Here is a 19,850-nt window from a genome sequence, read left to right on the forward strand (position 1 = left end):
TGGTTGTTATGCAAAACGATATTAATGCTGGTCCTGCAGACATCTATGTCCTTCAGTCTCAGCAAGGACAGATCAATGCACCAGGCAAGATGAGGAGCGTTGTAGAATACGGGGTAAGTAAATTTGCAGGCCTAAGAATGAATGAGACTCATCTTCTGAGGCAGTAGAATTGGGGAAGGGAGTATATCAATAAGGAAAAACTTGCCTTTGAGATCAAGTACAGTCCAGGTCACAAATAGGTAAATTTTAAACCTCCGCTTGAGGCAATGAGTGAAATGAATAAAAGGTGTTAGCATCATACAGAAAACCAGCCCATGCCTCTGCCAGAAAGCAGAGCAGCATCAAGGAGTCTGGCTTTTTAGTTCACTTTGCTATTGATACTACCTCAGTTGCCTTGCTGAGCCTGCTCTAGCCGTATATGCTTTAAATCATTCTGAAAATCAATGTATTTGATTTTCCCCTTCAAGAGTGGTATATTGTTTGCAAAGACCTCTGGGATCTGCTGGAAGGAGGGAGTAAGGATGTCATTCTTGTGTTTTGCTGGTTCCTGTCATGTCAGGGCATATACGGAACAGGTGGGGATGCTAACCCACGCTTTCATTCGGGAGGTATTTGTACAGTGATGAAGGAGGCAGAGGAGCAGGCCCTGAGAAATCCTCACTCTCTGATCTTCTGCTGGGTCTGCACAGAAGGTACTGGAGAATATCTGTTCTCTCCAGGGTTGTAAAGCACACCATCAAAATACATCAAAACAGGCCTCTTAGAAGAATTGTGAAATAAAAAAATTAATAAAGCCAGGCTTTTATTCCTCAAAAGAAAACTGCTATCACATTGCAAATGATAAGCCTGCAAGAAAACACACCACTTGAGGGCTACTGTATGGGTTTAACTGGAAAGAGGACAACTAGCAGCAGCATCCAAGCTCTGCTCTGTAAGATGGTTGATAATAATCACATCTCTATGCCAATCATAAAGAGTGGAAACTAGGAAAAGAAGGAAGAAGCTGACAGTCAGCAATTGTCCTTACATCCGAGTTCTCTTGGACACGTGCTTTCTGATGGGAACTTCTAATGCATCCAGATCAGTTGCTGCTGCTGAGACTGTTAGGGACTGTTATTGCTCTGATACTCAAGGACAGTGACTAGGTCGGGTCTCATAGTATGAAGACTGTAAAGAAATGCAGCAAATAATGACATCCTCCAAAATCTTTTATGAAGAGGTTAAAACAAAACTAGCTTCCTCTCCCAGATTTATGTGACACTGTTGATGTTAAAGAAAGAAGGAAAAGCTAGAAAATGGGCTAGAAAATGTTGTGGCCTACTCCATTCTTTATTCAAACACTTGCACAAATACATCAAGTGCTGTTTTTGGCTACAGTCTGGTAAATGAGCAAACACTTAATCTAAGTGTGTGCTTACAGTTGCTTGACTAGAAGATGGTTTGACCAAAGGCTTTATTTAATTGCATGGCAGACAGTCTTGGGAGCTCCCTGGCCATGTGTGTGTGATGTGGACATACTGTGCAGTTCTGGACGGTGATGGCAGAGGGGATGAGGGCTGTGTCCTTAGATTCGCCCTTTAGTGAATTTTTTGGGTGCCTTAAAAATGTACTGTGGATTCTCATGTCTTGCTTGATTTTTTTTTAATGAGAAAAGTAAACTTGGGTTGAAGTACCAGCTTCATATATACACCCATGAGAGGTGAAGGGTGAGAGGGCCTAAATAAGGGGAGTAAAACCTGTTGTAGGAAGGAATCTGAAGGTCACTGGAAAGTACCTTCAAGAGCTCTGCGTCGGTGTGTGCACAGACAAGAAGACTTCTGAATAGAAGGAAGCCCTGCTCCCCCTTCTCCACAAGCTGCTTTACCACATGTTCATGGATGTCCAGCTTGGCCAGAACAGGAGAAGGCTAATGAGGAGAGAATTCTATGGCTTTCTTTTGAGGCATGGCATGAGGAGGGAGTAGAGGAGGAGCAGTGAGGATAAAAGGCAGGTAAAAATTCAGAGAAGAGCACTGAGAGCAATGTTACATTGCAGGTGTGCATGCAGCGTTGTCTAGGACTGTCAGATCCGGTGAGTAAAAATTTCATCCTCTGGGCTCAGTTCAGGCAATGTTACTATAGATTACCTGTTTCTGGAGGGGTGCACATATCAGATGCTCTGCTTTATAAAAGAGGAAGCCTGTAGTCTAGCAGGTGTGAAAACCTAGGACCAAGACCTAAAGGAGCCCTGAACTGAGAATTAGAGATGTTAAATCACTTTGGCTGCTGCAGGGTGAGATTTAGCCTCAGTGTGAATGGGGATGTGTGAGCTCCCTCCAGTGTCTAGTTGTGTGATAAAGGTGGACCTAAATGAGAGACCTTGGCAGAGAAGACACTTTAGTCATCCCTTTAATGTGCTTCTGAATCTCCTGTGCTGGTACTGCAGCGGTGACGGCAGTACAGGGGAAAATCTAGAGAGAAAAGAAATATTCTGTTCAGTCTGGGCTCGAGAGAGTTAATTGCAGCATAAAAATACTATTACGATATTAATGAGAAATCCACTTGTGCAAAGCACAGCTTTGGGCTGAACCTGCCATTTGTAAAATTTACACAGCTATTCAGTAATACTAATCTGGTTGTTCTGGCAAGAAACTTTAGTTTAAAAATTCCTGTAGAAAAGTGTTTTGATTTAAAGAAAGAAGACTTTCTCTGTTAAAGTCTTTGTGGATTTTTTTTTCTCTCCTATCTCAGATTTTCACTGAGACCTGAAATTATAGTATTTCAGACTTTCAGATCAGTGATGTTTGAAGATCATATTTTTAATCCCTTTTTGGCCCTTTTTTCTCCAGTTTGAGATAGAAGACTAGAATGAATAACTTCCAGCTGATTTCTTGTTCTGTTTCTGTTTTACTTTCATTGTTTTTTTTGCCACACTGTCAAACTTCTGTGGGTGAGGAAGTTTTTGAAAGGAATCTGACCCCCCTCCTCCCCAAATGGAAAAAGAAGAAAAAACCCTGGAATCTTTAGTTTCTTTTATTAAAATGCAAGGGGTAGGAAGGAGGAAAGAGGGGAGGAACTTTTCTTTTCCCCAAAATAATAAAACTGAACTGGTGATGATGTATGACCTAGTGAAGGGTTTGTGTGCCAGAAAGCTTGTCTTTTTCTTGAGGTACCTTTAGTGATCTAAGAGAAGATACTACCCCTTTCCAACCAACCTTGCTTCCGTGAAAACTCTCAACTGTTTGCAACTTTGAAATGTTCTTAAAAAAGAGTCTGCAGAAAGCTGTGAAAGGAGGACATGTTCCATCTCCGGACGGAGTGGGGTTCATATCTCCCCACCATGTTGTTGGCCTGCTACCAGCCAGAGAACATGTGAGTGGTGTTGGTGACGAAGTGTGGCCATCTGTCTGAGTAACTAGGCTGAGATAGTCCCTCAGTTGTCATCCTAATACTTCTCGCTTCCTTACTAAGGACGCTGTACTAAAAAGGAGCAATGGTCTAGGCATAGCTATTGTGAGAAGCAGGAGAGTCTTCTGTGAAAGACAATTGTAAAAAGGGATAGGATGGGTGGGATGGTCAAATAGCTATTCAGAACTTCACCTTCAAAGTGGTGAAGCAACTTTAGCTCCACTTTACAGATGGAAAAATGGGAAAGAGGTTTTAAATGACTTTTCCCAGGCTCTGAAGGGGAAATCCATGCTAGTTTGACTACTAGAGCTCTTACCTCTATCTCTGTTTGGCCTACAGTCAACCCCTCACAGATTAATAATAATAATAGTGCCTTTCAGTTTTTGTCAGACCATCCGATCTGATCTTGACCTATAATGTGAAGATGAAAGGCCCTGTTTGCTAAAGTTAATCCCCCAGGCCATCTGCTTTCCTTTATCTTTTCTGACTGAATGCATTATTTCCTTGTCCAGCCTGCCAGCTTTTGGCGTATGTCTCTAGCTCTCTTGTAACACTAATGCTGAGTTACGTCTGACTATGTGCAGAGGACTGCAGCCACTTCGAACAGCAACTGCCTATTTAGAGATGCTTAGGGATTTCCTTTAGTATTTCCCTTCCTCTCTTGGCAACTCCTCTCAGTATGATTTATGAATAGCAAGCATAGCTGGGGGTGATGGGAAGTATCAACACCTCTGAATCCCAGTGATAGGAGCCAGGATAATTAATAACAGCAAGCCAGGAGTGTTTGCTTTGCATGAAGATCGCACGGGAGAGAAGTATTATTCTGTATTCTTTGGGAATGGGGGAAGTCAGGACTAGCCTTTCCCTGTGCTGTTAAATCTGCATGTCCTTTTCCTTAGATAATTAAGTAATCCCAGCCTTTTGAGGAGAGAGCCTCCCTCCTTTTTCCCTTGCAGATGTAGTACATGTACCTTGTGGCAAATCAATGCTAACTGTATTACCATGCATTATTGCAGTAATGGAGTAGAGTAAGCCCAAGGAAAAATGTTCAACCCTTACCGATTGCATTAAGAGCATGAGGATCTTTTATGTAGTTGGCTTATTAATGGCACTTTCATTTATGTCCCTGTATTTTAACCCTTTGGAGATTACTCTTTAGCTCCAGAATACAAGTAAACTTGCCAGGTGTCAAACAGATTCGATAAAGGGAGAATGACAAGAGTGATCTCTGGGTGCTGCACTGGAACTTGGGTGTCTATAACAAAGCTGAGCAATATATTTAAACCACCACCAGAAGAAGGGAGCGGTTAAATTACTAAGCAGAACCCAGGATAAATATACTCTCTGTTTGGAGGCACAAATGTTGTAGTCAGGTGCTCATTTAAGGGAAGGGGTGTAAAGCATTTTGGCCCCTCACCCTTGTACCCATTGACTGCAGCATGCTTTTGCATCGTGTGAAATGCCTGTGCAGCTCCTTCTTTCTTCCTTCCTGGAAGAAATCCCTGATTTGCCCCAGTAACATTTTTCTTCTGTGTAAGATCAGCCTCCTTAGCTGTTCTCGCTTGCCCTCTGTCTGATGGTAGCCAACTGGTATGTTGTTTGCAACAGGCATAATCTAGACTTCAGTGGGGACTGTTTCTTTGCTTCATTAGCAGGTCTTCTCCTTGGCCCTGGTAGGTGATCAGGTACTCTGGGCATCACTAGAGTGTAAATGATTAGTAGCTTATTAGTTGTCATTTTCGTCATGGAAATGAATACAGCAGTGGTCCCCAGCCTTTGCCAGCCCAGTAGTGAGCATGCATTACAGTGTGTGTAGGGTTACACTTTGTTTTCTTCTTGGGGCTAGTGTCAACTTTTCTAATTTCCTGTGATTGTGTGTTTCAGCTTCAGAGAGTCCCCTGTGAAGTGAAGCCATGAGCCACCACAGTCTAGCAAAGGCTTTGGGCTGTAATAGGTGCCACTTAGTTTTGTCCTACCTCCTGGCTTAGAGGTGTTGTGAGCATGAATTCCCCTGGGGCTCCTGAAGTGGGTGGAATTTCCTTTCAAAATACTTCAAAGCCCATTTATGTGAGACTTGATTCAACCCGACTCCTTTTAGGAGTAAGCGTGGGATCTGTTGTTACTGAATCAGTGTACAGGAGATGTGGGGGACTGCTGGGACTGGTTTGGTAAGAAACACCTGCTTACAGCATAGTGCTACCATAGTGCAGTATTATTTTTTTCTGTATTAAAACTTTATTTTCTTTTGTTCTTCCCCACTAAATGTACACTCTTGTACTCTTGTTGACCAGTACAAAGTCTTTCCTCAGTGCTGTAGTTCAATTTCTCTGTTGTACGGGGTTGTTCTTCAGAGCAGGGAAGGAAATAGCTGTAGGTGAGAGTCTTAAAAGGCAGTGTTTGTTGTGGGAGAGAAAACAGCACCAAGCTGTGTCAGGATGAACATCCTCTTGTGAAGTCCCACCATCAAAGTTGAGGTCCCTGTCAGACTTTTTTATCTCTAGCTTGCTAAGAAAATTCTGCCTTTGCGCAAAAATTTTTCTTTGGATTTAATGTGTGCAGAGAAGAAGAAACAGGAACAGTGTCTTCCCCTTCTACGTCTATCTCAAGCTTTGTGCAGGGAGGAAAGGAAGGAGAGATTTTTCTGGAGGAGGAAACAAACTGGCGAAAGTATCTGGGGTGAGAGCAAACTCTTAGTTGTAGAGAGCTGACCGTGTGTCACTGACCACAGCAGCTCCATTCTTCTAGGATGAGCTTTATGCAGTGGAAAAAGGTAGTTTGCGTGCCTTTTTCTGTCTTATTTCTTATTCCTCTAGGAGGAATTTTCTACAGCTTTTCCCTGTGAGACATCTGGTTGGCAGGAATCTATCAAGAAATGTTTCCATCCTTGTGGGTATGTGGGTTTTTGCTGTTCCTTTTCCCACTATCCTATAGAGACCTTGCTGACCTTCCTTGTTTGAAGCTACTAAGTGCTGCTGAAAGGCAGCTTGAATCGTTTGTTAGTTAGGCTTTCCCACCTAAGCAGTGTCAGTGATTGCCACATGGGCTGTGGCATGATGGAATTTCAGGGAGAGCCTGTCATGAAACCTTGCAATGGACATCTTTGAACATCCTCTCTCTGTCATTGTAGATCAGACCTGTTTTTCATGACTTTGAATTTCTTCCCCAGGGGCTTCCAGGTAATCTGAACCCCAAGTCTGGGGAGCAAGTGAGTCTGCTGGGACTGCTGAGGACAACATTATCTAGTTGCTCTGGCATGCAGGGTTGTGCTGCATGGGAGCGCTTGGAGGAGACACGGTCAGCTCCTGACAGTGATGTATTCCTAATCTGTTGTCTCATTTGAGGTTTGTGGCATGTGATTTGTGGCCTTTGGTTTACAGATGGTAGCACAGCCTTGAAGGGTTGATTACCCCTTAATGAGCTTTAGGGATGTCACTGTTGCAGTCTTTGGATTGTAACAGTTATGTCCTGCAATAAGACCTCCTTGGACTCCTCTAGAGGGGAATTCTGGGTCAAACAAAAACCAGCGGGTCTCAGATGGGGACATCAGTTATTAAAACTGATTCAAGGCCTTTACTTAAGTATGAAGTGTGCTTGGGTCATGGACACAAGCTTAACTAGCTAGTGTCTGTTAATGTGAGTCACCTGAGCAGTTCAGGCAGCAGGAACTGAACTGGTTGGTAGCTGTTTGCCTCCAGCAGACACAGTGGCTAAGGATGGATACCTCTTTGGCTGACACAACAGGAGTCTGAATGGTGTTTCCATAGCAGCAAGAGCTAGCAAGGTTTAGCACTTCGCTTTCTTTCTCCTATAAGAGTTTGTGCTAAGCCTTACCCCATTCAAACAGCTCCACACTCCTCAAATCAAGGTAGTCATGGTTCTTGTTATGAGTGCTTTGAGGAGAAGACCTGAACCTTTCCAGATCACACTGTGCCCTAGGGAAGGAGTGGAACAAGAAAAGGGTAGATTTCAGGTTCACTAGGACTCTCTTTGCACAGCAAGCAGAATTTGTCCTTAGGCTTCTTGGTAGCAAAAGCCACCCCTGATCAATCGGGGACATCAGACTCTGTTAACAGCCAGAAATGAGAAGCTGATGAGAGGTGCACTCAGTTGCCAACAGTAAGTTGATATGCTCTCTGCTTTCCAAAAGATTCCAGGATTCCTTTTCTCCATGAAACCCATAAGAGTCAGGCAGACCTTGGGAGAGGAAGGGAGATTAGGGCCATTTGCTCTTTCTGAATCAATGACTTTGTGAATATTAGTTAGACTTCCCTGCTTTTAATCAGATTTTCTCTTATTACTCATTATCTTATTACTCATTGCATGTTCTTGGATATTATAATATCTTAATATTATATTATAATATCTTAAGGCATGATTATACCTCTCTTCACTACACATGGCACAGCTGGACCCAACTTTTTAGAGGAAGTGTTTGAATTTAGAAGACACAGAGAAGCTGAAGATGTGAATGTTCTGATCCAGCACCTTCTGAGAGACACCGAGGAGCATATTTTGAAAAGTTTGGCAAACACTTTTGAAAACCCTGGTCCTTATTGTGGTTCTGGACCATACGAAATCCAGGAGATAGTGTTTCTTGTATTTCTGACTGGGCAAGGACAGCTTGCTGTCAACTGATCTCTGTATGTGCTGCAGATCCAGGCTCTGTCTACTGTGATCAGCTCTTTGGAATTTCTGTTGACGGTGAAAATTATCAGCAGAAGGGGAGTTTCGTGCTCTTAGATTTAGGACCAACCCCAGAACCCACCATTAACTAGCAGCATGACGTGAAACATGCAGAATCTCTCCAGTGAGTTGAAAACACCTTTGTTTTCTCTCTGGGCTGCTGAGTCCTTCACTCTGTGGTTGGTTGTGCACGTTATGCACCCTTTGGGCCATCTGAACAGTGGATGAAGACAGTGGAGCTATCTGAGCATTCCCAAATGAAAGGGGCTCTGCTGTCTCCTGCATAAATGGTGTTTGTGTAGAAAAAAACAAAAGGAGGGATACAGACAGGTCAGTCACCAGAGCTGGCATTGCATCTGCTCACGTGGGTCAAATCCTGAGACTGGGCTTCTGAGGAGGCCTGTGGGTGTGTGCAGTCCTGCAGGAGGAGAAGGGGCATGGAGCAATGATGGGCAGGGCTGGGCAAAACAGAAGGCTTGGGGGTACTGGGGAGCCAGTCCACAACCAGCAGTGGAGATGGTGATGGTGGTGGGGGTATCGATCTGTGTGGTAGGAGTTAAATCTTCAGTTCCCCAATCTTTTTTTTTTTTCCCCTCAAAATGAAACAGTTGCAGAATAGAAAAAAAAAATCAATGAAAACCCAAAATGATCAGTGCTGCCTGAGAAGGGTTTGGAGTGAAATGATTGCCAGGCTCTATTTATTCCTTTCTTTAGATCTGAATAGTGTCATTAGACTTCTTCCACCCAAATCATACCCCCCCCCCCCCCGACAAACACAGCTCCCCCAATTGTCTCTTTCCTTAATTGAACCCAGCTTCCCCTTGGTTATAGGCATGTTCTGCTACTTTATATTTGTGTGACAATTTGCCTTCCAGAACATTTACTTACTTACTTAGAAATCTACCGCGGAGCCTGTTGTTATGGCATATGGTTGCCTTACATCACTAAGTGATCAATTAAAAATCAACATGGCCCAACAGAATATAACACAGATCCCTGCTTCTTTGAATGGATGTTTGTAGTTGGATAGAGATTAAAGCAGATTGTAATGGATTAGACCAGGGATTAAAACAGCCTGTAATGGATACTGTGTTGCATTATTCCACTTCTATTGTTGCATATAGACTGTGCAAATCTGGGGCTGTAGAACAGCTTCCTCACTGTCGCTGTGTTGTGCACCAGGCCAGGCCTGGAGCAAACCCGGTATTCCTGCACCAGGAATGGTGTGAGCTGGAAGAGGCCCTTCGCTTGGTGCTGGTGATGGGCTCGCAGTTCGCAAGTTGTGCAGGAGATGGGGGTGTTGCTCACGTTACCTTTGTCTTCTGGAAAAGGAAAGGGAGTAGAGAGCAACTGCTGCATCTCTTTGGCACCAAGGCCTCTGCTAAGGACCAGGGGATCTGGCAAGGAAGAGATTTTAATAGGCCGCATCAGTGCTTCGGCAGTGCCACCTGTTATTTAACAGTAATAAGCAGGCCCTGCTGAAGGGTTTCCAGGGCTTTCTTTATGAGCACCAGTCCTTTCTGTGGGTATCTGACTGACAAGTAAGGGCTTGGGGTAATCTCACTGATGGGGTATGAACTGATTGTCTGGAACTGTCCCTGAGTGTGGCAGATGTGGGTGATATTCACAGGTGGTGATTTTAGGTGCAAGTAACTGCTGTCTAATCTGCAGGGTAGGAGAGACCTGCTACTGGGGTGCTGAAAGTACTGTCCTAAAGAAAGTGTTGGTGAACACACCTGTGGATGAAAGCCTGTCACATCCTGTGCTATGTCTCATACACCTGGGTTCTTGTGGTGACAAAGAAGGATATGGTAAACACAGAGCAATGCCTTGTACTGGCAGGATTTGGGAAGGGAGATGTGTAGACAGGTCCTGTTTTGGTGTGGGTGGGTTTTTGATCATGAAGTCAGGGAATAGAGATGATATTGCAGAAATGAGGAGCTGATCCAGGTGTGAACAGGGACTAGGTCTTAAACAGCATCCAGTAAGGCTGAGAAGATAAAGGAATCTGGGTAAACTGCTCTCCTGGCAGTAGTGGCCAACCAGCAGCAATTGCTAGCTCCATGATGGTTTTTACTTGTGGCGACAGTGGACATGCAGAAAGCTTCAGGAGCAGCAGGGAGCTGCTGGGCCCAGGGGACTGGAGAAACTTGAAGCATAACTCAGGGACAATTGCAGCCCCATTGGGTGAGGCTGGCATTAGGTGGGCAGTGCATCTCTTTGCAGTGCACGGCAATGGCAAAATCCAGGGATGGGACGTGTGCTGCTGATGCCCTATACTTGGGACAGTCTTCTCGCAGCAGTCAATCTAGGGAGAGAGAATTAAGGTACTCCCCCCTACCCATACTCTGTTGTACCTTTGCAAGCATCTGGAGGGTGCAGTCTTGGGGGTGAGCCTGGCTCTGTGCATGCAATGCAGCTCCTGCCACTGGTTTGTGCAACTCATGCGATTTCCTTGCCCACGGTTGTGTGCACGTGGTTATGGAACAGCTCTGGCTCAAGCCCCCGTCACTACTCTCAAACAAATGTTGGCTCCTAAACATTTTGGCAGTGTATTTTGAAAGGGAGCCGAATGCAAGTCAGAAATAACATCCCCGGGGTTGGGGGTGGGTGATTTGCTTCCACTGCCCCCACCTCCCCCTTTCTTTCTCTGTGTTACTGGGATTTCTGCCATCGGCAGGGCTGTGCCTGCGGGTAGGAGCTCTGGCCGCAGACCGGCTCTTCCCCCCGCCGCGGCTCTGGTACTGTTTGTACTTTCCTCTGCAAGCCAGCTGATGCCCCAGACCCTCTTCTCCCTCCTTGCAGGACAGCCCTTTAGCGACAGGTCCCATCGTTTGCAACGGCCAGCAGTGTTCGCAATCCCCTCTTTCCTTTTCCAGCTTGCTTCTCACTCTCCCCAGCTGCAGCCAGGCTGCACAGAGACCTCCCCCGCCCAAGTTAAACGCTTTGCAGCAGGAGGTGGCTAAACGCAGGGCACTGGCTACCGGGGAACCCCCATTGCTCTGCCAGTCCGGGTGTTGCGATCACTGATCCTTTCTCTGTCCCTCCACTCCCCGCCGGGTTAGAAGACCTAAATTGGGGGGGCTGAGAGGAAAGCTGTTGAGCTGTCCCCGCTGTGGGATGAGCGGTGTGGGAGAGAGACTGCGGGGAGAGCCGTGCAGTGGCGGATCCATCCTCGGACGGCAAAGAATGGCTGATGTGGTATGTGGGAGGGTGGGACGATTAACATAACGCTAATTATTGACACTCTTCAGAAGGGGGAGGAGAAGGGGGGAGGTTGACTGTGGATTTGATCTGGAGAGAAAGTGCCGATGTGTTGCTGCAATAAATAGCTCCGGAGGGATGTGGCACCGGCATTGGTGACTCTGACAAGGGTGACCCCCAGGAGGATGGGGGACGCCCCGGAGCTGTGGGAGGAGGCAGCGTGCTCCATCCCCTTCGCACTGTGCAATTACTCACACCTTGTCCAGGGCTGAAGCTGCAAAGGCTCCTTGGGCTTTGCCAGCAGAAAGTAGGTGTCCTGGGCTGGGGGAATGTTGCATCCCTGCAATGGAGGGGGGGCACTGCCGTGATCTAAGGACATGCACCTTTCTCGCTCCTTCTCCCAACACAATCCCGAGTGATGCTACAGTGAGCTGCCTGCAGAAATTATTCTTCCTTGTTTCTCTTCCCCTCTAGAATAAACACTACCAGTCTCCTTTCCCAGCTGGTAGAAGGTGACAGGGCTGCTGGGGTTCCCGCGCGCACATGTGGGCTCCCAGCGCCGGGCAGCCCCGCTCCGGGCAGGGACGCTGCAGGGCTCCAGGGCGGCAGGAGAGGACATACCCACATGCCTGGAGCTGGCTCTGGAGCGGTGCTCTGGATGGCCGTGTCCGTGGGTTCGCTGTAATATACAAGCACAGAGTCAGCCACGAGTCATTCATCCCAGCTGCATTGCTTTATGCCCCTTACCCATCCCCAGCCTCTATGCATACACATACATACATATATACAGGGAGGAATAGCTACGCTGCTGTAAATACGTGTGCATGTATATTAGGAGAAGGAGGGAATGAGGGCTGCTTTGTCTCAGGCAGGAGCACACGTACCAACTCAGGAGAGCAGGCTGGGTGATGCTCCAGCTGATGCGGTGCGGTGCGGTGTCCCGCTCCCGCCCCCGGCCCTGGCCCCCGGCGGCGCGGCGCGGCGCAGCGCGGCTGGTGACTCGGTGGTGTATTTCAGCGGCGGCGGCGGCTTGGCAGGGCTCGGGGCTCCTCCCCCCGTGTGGTGTTACCCTCTCACTTGATCAAATCCTTGAACGTGAACAGTTTCACTGAAAAGCACTTTTCAAAAAAAAAAAAAAAATCCACCAACAGTAAGGAACAGAATCTAACTACCGGGGAGAGAGTTTTTTTCTTTTTTCCTTCTTTCTTTTTTTTTTCCTTTTTTTTTTCCTGGTCACCATCTCAGAGGCTGAGAAAAGGGGAAGAGAAAGAAGGAGAGCGAGAGAAAGAGGAGCCTTTTGCAAATAATTATTATAATTAGAATCCAGCCCCTTCTCCTGAAAAAGAGCCCTAAACCCAGCGCCTCAGCCCCCCTCCTTCTGCAAGCCCCCCGACTCGCTCCGCAAAGGCATGGAGAAGGGGACTAACTGCTTTCCGACCTGCCACACGGTTTTTCTCGCCTGGACATGGCTCTTGCTCCTCTCTTGGTGTTGCACCGGCGCCGAAATAACTTGCAGATCCTGCTCGTCTCCATCTCCCTCCTGGCCGTCCTCGTCGTCTCGCCTTAGGCAGGAGCAACGACAGCCGCCGCCGCCGCCGCCACGAGGACTGCGGAGCTGGCCGGGCGGCCGGGCGCGGGGCTCGGCCGGGCCGGCGGCCGCCGCCGCGGAGCCGCTGCCGGGCGGGGAGCCGGGGGGCCGCGCGGGGCCGCAGGCAGCGGCGCCCCGCTCGGCGGGGGCGGGCGGCGGCGCGCCCGGGAGCCGGGGCCCGGCGGCGGCGCGGGCCCGGCGCAGCAGCGAGGGGCGCCGGGCGCTGCCGGCGGGCGGCAGCCGGGGGGTGCCGGCGGCCGAGGGGCAGCGCGGCGCCCGGGCTCAGCCCCGCGGGCCGCCGGAGGAGGGCAAGGCGGCGCGGCTGCGAGGGGCAGAGGAGCCGAGGCTGAGCAGCACCACCTTCGCGCTCACCGGGGACGCGGCGCACAACCAAGCCATGGTGCACTGGTCCGGCCACAACAGCAGCGTGAGTATCGCCGCTTCGGCTCGGCCCGGCCCGGCCCGGCTCAGCGGGGAGGGAGCCGTGTGCTCTCCGCAAGGCGGGACTGTGCCGCACTTGCCCCTGCGGCCGGGAGGGCGGGGAGGAGAGGGGCGCTTGGCGGGCACCTTGCCTTTTTTGCAAAGGGGAGGGGGACACGCAGTGATTGCCCCAGAAACAGAAAAGTTTTTCTGGGAAAAGAGGAGAAGGGACCTTCCCCCCCCCCCCCCCGGCAGAGCTGTGATTTTGGGGGGCAGCGTGGACTGAGGTCCGCTAAGGGGGCCAGGCTGGTTGGAGCCTCCCCCCTTGCACGGCGGGGGACAGATCCTTTCACCTCTGTCCCATGTTCCTGCACAGCTGGATCCCCTTCCTCACCATCTCTTTATATATAGTATACGTTTTGGTATGCTTTGCTGCCTCTGTGCCGAGGGATGAATGATGTACAGTGGTGGTGGTGGCAGGGGACAAACCTCCCATCTTCTGCTCTGTGGGCTGGAGACATGAGATAACCCATTAATTCATTAAGGGGTGGAAAGCCCCTCAGCATGTTATGGGGCTCCAAGAGAAGGCAGGCTGTGTGAGCATGGGGAAAAGTTTTTTTTAAAAAAAATCGATGATATCTCCTGACTTTTTCTGTGTAGTCAATAATAAGGAGGAGCTGTGACATCCCTGAAAGTTTGTGGGGTTGTGTATGTGTGTGTGGGTGCCCCAAAAGACCACCTGCTGCAGCACTGTAATAGCGCAGGGCCCTCCCTCGCACCCTGCTTTGCAACGCCTGGAGGACGGCCGTAAACAGAACTTCCAGTTTTCTTTTAACCTGGTATCAGAAATACTATTTCTACTCTGCTGTAAAGCCTGAGAGCAGGCGTAATTTAAAAGAACTCTGGGAAACCCCTATGTCTGGTGACAGTGTTCCCATTATTCTGATTATTATAGCTCGTTGCTGCCTTTAAAATGCCTCTTTTATTGTTTTGCTGCTATTAGAAATGTGCATAAAGCAATTAGCAGTATAAAATAGATTGGCTGGATTTTTGGATATATTCCTCATGAGATTGATTAGTCATTAAGAACCAGATTATCAATCTATTTATCTCTCCATCCATCCATCAGCCATGGGTTAATAATGTGTAATTCAGCCACCTCTTTATATTTTTTGAGTGAATTTTTTTCTCTATTTATTATTGCTTAGGCAATACTGCTGACAGCGCTGTGGATATTACTTTGATTTAACCAATTTTTAAAGGCAGTTGTGTTTGCCAGACATGAATTCCACTCTCATTAAAGATGAAAGCAAACATTCAAGAGAAAACAGCTGCATGGTATATTTTAGCACTACATTTGTCTGTAGGATTATTTATTTTTAATATAATATGTCATGTAATGAAGGAAACAACCTATATGCTCTCTCTTTTGTTTTCCTTTCAATGCTGAACCAAAGGGTGTTGAGTAAAAGAGGCTAAAATCACCCCATCCTTTCCCAGCATGGATTTCCAATAGTTATTAGTATTTCTGGTTAAAGTAGCAGAGAAAACTCATTCTGTAGGCATTTGCAGGGGAAGAAAGGTTATTTTTTTTCCAAAGTTCAGGTCAGAAAGGGATTTTCAAAAAATGCTCCCATGCTTGATTTCTTTTGTGGAACTATGCCATTTAAATAACTAGCTTCATTTATTCTTTAACTCCAGGTGACTGAGAAGGGTAATAAAGGAAAACTTTTCAGAGCGTTCATGACTTTCCGTTAAGATTTTGCACCTCAATATACTGTGCATTGAAAGCTTCTGACCCAAAAGCAAGAGGCAAGGCTGTTTATTACCAGTGTGGTATTTGAGGGAAGGAAAAGCAAGCATGTTTAATAACTAATAGTGTTATCTCCTCATGATTTGTCCATTGTGAGGTTTGGCACTTGTAGACTTTTTCTCTCCTGTCTCTCACAGAGAAAACACACTGCATTTAGTGATTAATTGGATTTATTTTTTTAAAGTGGTGTATTATGTGACTCTAGAGGGGAAGTTAAATGCTTGAACTTGGGTCCTTTTATTTATTAGCAGATAAGGCTGAATCCAGTGCCTGCTTTTAGCTGCAGTTTGTTTTTTACTTAATTTTACTGTTGGGGTGGCTGTAGCATGGAGAGGGGAGGTCAAGCAGTTTGCCCAAGGTTACTCGGGGAAGCAGTAGCGTGGCTTCTTTTGCTAACCAGTTAGTGCCCAGTAGCACACCCTGAAGCGTGTATTTTCTTAGGTCACAACAGACATAAAGCAGCAGGAGGGTGAATTGAAAATGGACAAAAGGTGTTGACTCCTGTCCTGTTGTTATGCTAGATGTCCTAGTAGAGCAGATAGGACATAGGATAGGACATGTCTGTGCTTCTGTTTTCAGGCTACCAAGACAGTACAGAGGAATATGGATTGCTTTTACCCATTCCCTGTTACTTGAATAGACTTCAAGACTGAGGCTTCTGTTGCTTATGATTTGTTAAAAACGTGATCATAAAAGTTTCATGTAATGAAATAGTACATTTAAAATCAGGCATTAGTAGTGGGGAATTCCTAAGAACTGGATGGATTTGCAAAGAAGAGAAAGGATGGTAATAAAAAGTCAGGTTGTTACTGGGAAGTATAGATCTACAAGCACTCCACAGAGGGGAGATCTTTGCAGCTGCTGCATATCCCATTACGTAGAATGTTAAAAAGCTGTTGTGTGGGTCCTCTCTCTTTCTCTCTCTTTCTCTCTCTTTCTCTCTCTTTCTCTCTCTTTCTCTCTCTTTCTCTCTCTTTCTCTCTCTTTCTCTCTCTTTCTCTCTCTTTCTCTCTCTTTCTCTCTCTTTCCTCTCCCCCCATGTTTCTTCCCTCAAAATTCAATTTAACTTATTTAAAAGAATAATCCCTCCCAGGTGTCAAACTTTTGTTTTCTCCATTTGCAGATAGGAAAGTCAGGATTAGGACAGAAGCTAAAGGCTGGTGAGATGGGGGAATTTGGGTTCTCTGCTTTGTCCTGCCCAGAGGCATTTTCTGTGACCTTAGGCAAGACAATTAACCTCTCTGTATCTCCTCTTCCATGTTAAATGAGGATAGTACTACTTACCTACCACAGAGTGGTGTTGTGGAGCAGAATTAATTTCTGCTTTATACAATACATGAAGATCTAGTGGAAATTGTTAGGAAAATGCAAAAATATTATTCTGTGTACAAATGAGGTTTGTGTTCTTTCTCTTGTGTTCTCAGAAGGGGACTCGGCCTAATTCAGTGGTCTGATGTTGAAAAAAAGAGAATTATGCTTGGGCTGCAAATATCAGTCTATCCTATAGAACCATTTATTGAGAGAGGTCACTGAAGCTCTTGAGGTACCTGGTATAGGCCAGATAGAACGTTTTCTTGCTAAAGCCTTTCTGAAGGAGGGAGAATTTTTATTACAAAATAGCATTATTCTCAGAAGATCTGCAAGCCGTTATTTTTTTAAAGCCATTCAACTCTGAAGACGCACTGAGTACAAATGTGCCATTCAGTGAGCAGTTGTATCATTTACACTTGTTTTCCCCCCTCTGTATTTTGTTATGTTATTGTACTGTTTTTTTCTTTATTATGCTCACCAGATGCTCTCTCCAACCTTCCTATTCCTGTGAATATCGTCTGATTCCTCAGATTATCTTCTTTTCCTTCTTCCCTTCCAGATTTCTAGGAGAAGGACCTGTGGAAATAAGTGATGGCAACTTTAACGCTGTTACGTCTTTAAATCACACTATCTTGTTTCTAGAGAATAGTTTTCCAAGAGATTTCCGCAAGCTGCAGTGGATAAAACACTCAGATTGCTCTCCTGATATGATCACTAGTGCAATGGGACATGGGGACTGTTGTCATTAAGCTCTAGAGTTATCACCCTGATGAATGTAGCTGTTTGTAGGAAGTATTTCATTCTGTCTATGCTTTTTCCATGACTGCAGTGTACCAAGGTGTGTGGTTTCTCTTTTTTTCCGTGTAGGAAGTAAAGATACACATTTTTAGCCTTTTAACCTCTAGAAGATGATCTCAACATTATCTGTGAGGGGCCCCAGCTTACGATCCTAGTCGTGGGAAGAGCCGTGGTACTTTATCTCATGCAGTGGCCATCCCATGCATACAGGCCTTTGCTAGACACTGGAAAGCATTTCTGGGAACCAGAGGCAAACTTCAGAGCTAGTGTTAAGGATGAAAAAATGCCCTGTAACGCCAGAGTAAGAGCAGGAGAGATCATTTGCCTAAGGTGTGAGCAATACTGTAGGTTGCTTCAGCCAGGTCAAGTTCCCAGATGATCCTGGGGGTTGGATTTTTCATGCTATAGGAAAAATATGTCAGCAGTGCTTATTTTTATCTCAAAGTGAGTGCAGAAGATGCTCCTGCAGAGGTGTAGTGTACCTAAGTGGTGTTGCTTGTGCAACCATGCAGCTGCATTGATGCTATTTTATGACCCAGACTCTGAAAGTTGGGGAAGGCAGGATGAGAGCTGGCGAATGCCTGGACTGAGACTTTGTTTTATTCCTTGAGTCAGGCCTGTGTCAATCATGCTCCGCTTCTTAGGTAAGAGGTCCAGCAAGCCTGCTGCTGCCTTCTGTAGTGTTAGCATGGATGCTAGTTTCACCCCAAGACTGGGAATGTGAGATGTTCCTGGGAGAAGAGTCTGATGAAGAAGAGACTAAGAGTACTGTAGTGGCCTACAGCTACCTAAAGGGGAGTTAGATGATGGAGCTTATCTTACCCGCAGGGAGAGGATATAACAAGTGGCAAGAGCCACAGAATATGTCAGATTAGACATTAGGAAGAGCTTATTCTCTAGGAAGATAGTACAGCCAGTCAACACAAAGGTGTGGGAATCTCCATTTTTGAAGGTCTTCAAGACTCATTGGTCTATCCTTGGTGTCAGTCATGCTCCGAATGGTCTGTGGTTGGTGAAAGCCATGCTCCGAATGCGAAGATGGACTGAAGACCTTCAGTAATCTCTTCCAACCAACAGTTTTGTGATTCTTCTTCTCTCATCATCATCAATCCCTTTCCTTTACCTTCAGCAAGCTCTGAGGGCTGGCAGTGAAAAGCAAGTTGTGCAAGAGCTCGGAGTGAAGTCTGTCTCTTCCGGGAATGATTCTTCTGACTGCTGTTGGCAGTGTTCTGGTGTGATCTGCTAATGTACTGGTGGTTTGATGCTGAGACATTACTCATTTCCATGGTGAATTACAAGCTGGGGAGGCTGATGGGCTCACTTTGTGCCAGGTAGTTTTTCATTAAGATGCCTAGCAATGCAGTGTGTGATGGGCAGAGCAAGGTGGGCAATATTTACAGTTCCAAAGGGACAGTCCTGCTTGGGAGGGAGGGGAGAATGATGTCTAGGCAGGCAATGTTGCATTTAATTGTCAGCCATGGGTTACTGCTGAAACAGTCCAGTTGGATTCCAGTCTAAAACGTTTACTCCTAGAGTGCGAGATGGTGACAGAGCAATCAGATTAATTGCACTGCATTTGATACATATTTTAATTGCTGTTCTAGACTGATTCTTTTTCAAATGGCTTTTGGCTAGGTTGTGGTTTTGTCGCCACTGAAGGTAGGCAGACTGTGTCACAATATCTTAATGCATTTCCCCTTCTCTACTACCCTTAGTAATGAAGTTTGCCACTAAAGTCATTCTCCAGGACTTTGCCAATCCATCTTTAATTAATATTCTAATGGAGGATGGGGAAGTAGAAACTAAAGGCGCACATGGTAATTGCTTTTATGGCTGTGTTAAGTCAGTAGAGCAAGGGGAAGGCGTCTGGAAAATATTCTTTGGGTTATTTCTCTCCAGGCTGGTTTCATTGCAAAGTCTTGTCAATGCCCAGTGGATGGGCCTTTATGTTGCTTGTGGATTCTGTAAAGTTGGCAGATTCCCTGGGCCGTTACCCAGCCTAGGGCAGCAAGCTGTTGATGTTCTTGTCACCCAAGGCTTAATAACAGAATCTCTTCAGTTCCGAGTGCTTGTCAGAAATTTCCCCTCGGGCCTCAGTACTCAGTGGAACTTTTTCATGCTCAGGGATGAGGCCTAGAACTTGTGGCCAAACTTTCACAGCAATTTAAATGCAAACAGCAAAAGCTGTGTGATTATTTTAATTATTTTTTTCTTATGGAAAGCACTCATCCAGTTAGATGACAAAGTGTTTTGAAAATAGGTTTGAACAGAGAGTTGATGTTAGGCAAAAGAATTCTCTCCCAATGGGGAGGTGAGATGGCGGCAAATATTTTCTTAAATGCAAAGCTGTGGGAAAATGAAACTTCTTGAGATTTTCCAAATTTATAGCTGGATTCATAGGTAGAGATTTTAGAAAAAGATATGGAAGCAGCGATGTCTAATAGGTAAAGCACAGCTTAAGGAGAAAGACCTTTAATGTTAGTTGTACTGAAAGATCCTGGGAGCCAGTCTTGCAAAGAATCAAGGATTTGCTTAGCTTAGACCACAGAGGCATGGCCCTTAAGCTCTCTGGATCTCAGTACATGAAATAGAAAGTGCAGTTCATGCCTGCCTGAGTCAGTGTTCTCTTACAAATCCAGATACGGTT

At 46.1% G+C, this 19,850-nt stretch overlaps 1 protein-coding gene and 1 long non-coding RNA gene across 2 annotated transcripts in view; one reads left to right on the forward strand and one right to left on the reverse strand.

The window, feature by feature from the left end:
• Positions 1 to 8,877: 8,877 nt before the first annotated feature.
• On the reverse strand, positions 8,878 to 12,386 carry LOC106498539 (uncharacterized). The gene is made up of 3 exons (XR_010884746.1): positions 12,158 to 12,386; positions 11,895 to 11,952; positions 8,878 to 9,466 (listed from the first exon to the last, which is right to left on the reverse strand). It is a non-coding gene; the product is annotated as an uncharacterized lncRNA (long non-coding RNA).
• A 223-nt stretch (positions 12,387 to 12,609) lies between these two features.
• The window catches only part of SORCS3 (sortilin related VPS10 domain containing receptor 3), a 315,056-nt gene continuing 307,815 nt past the window's right edge, over positions 12,610 to 19,850 (forward strand). Inside the window, exon 1 of the mRNA XM_067300219.1 lies at positions 12,610 to 13,288. Within this exon, the coding sequence (XP_067156320.1) occupies positions 12,683 to 13,288 (606 nt within the window). The 5' untranslated portion in view covers positions 12,610 to 12,682. The remainder of the gene's footprint in view (positions 13,289 to 19,850) is intronic.

This window comes from Apteryx mantelli, chromosome 7, assembly GCF_036417845.1.
Source record: "Apteryx mantelli isolate bAptMan1 chromosome 7, bAptMan1.hap1, whole genome shotgun sequence".
Taxonomy (NCBI): domain Eukaryota; kingdom Metazoa; phylum Chordata; class Aves; order Apterygiformes; family Apterygidae; genus Apteryx; species Apteryx mantelli.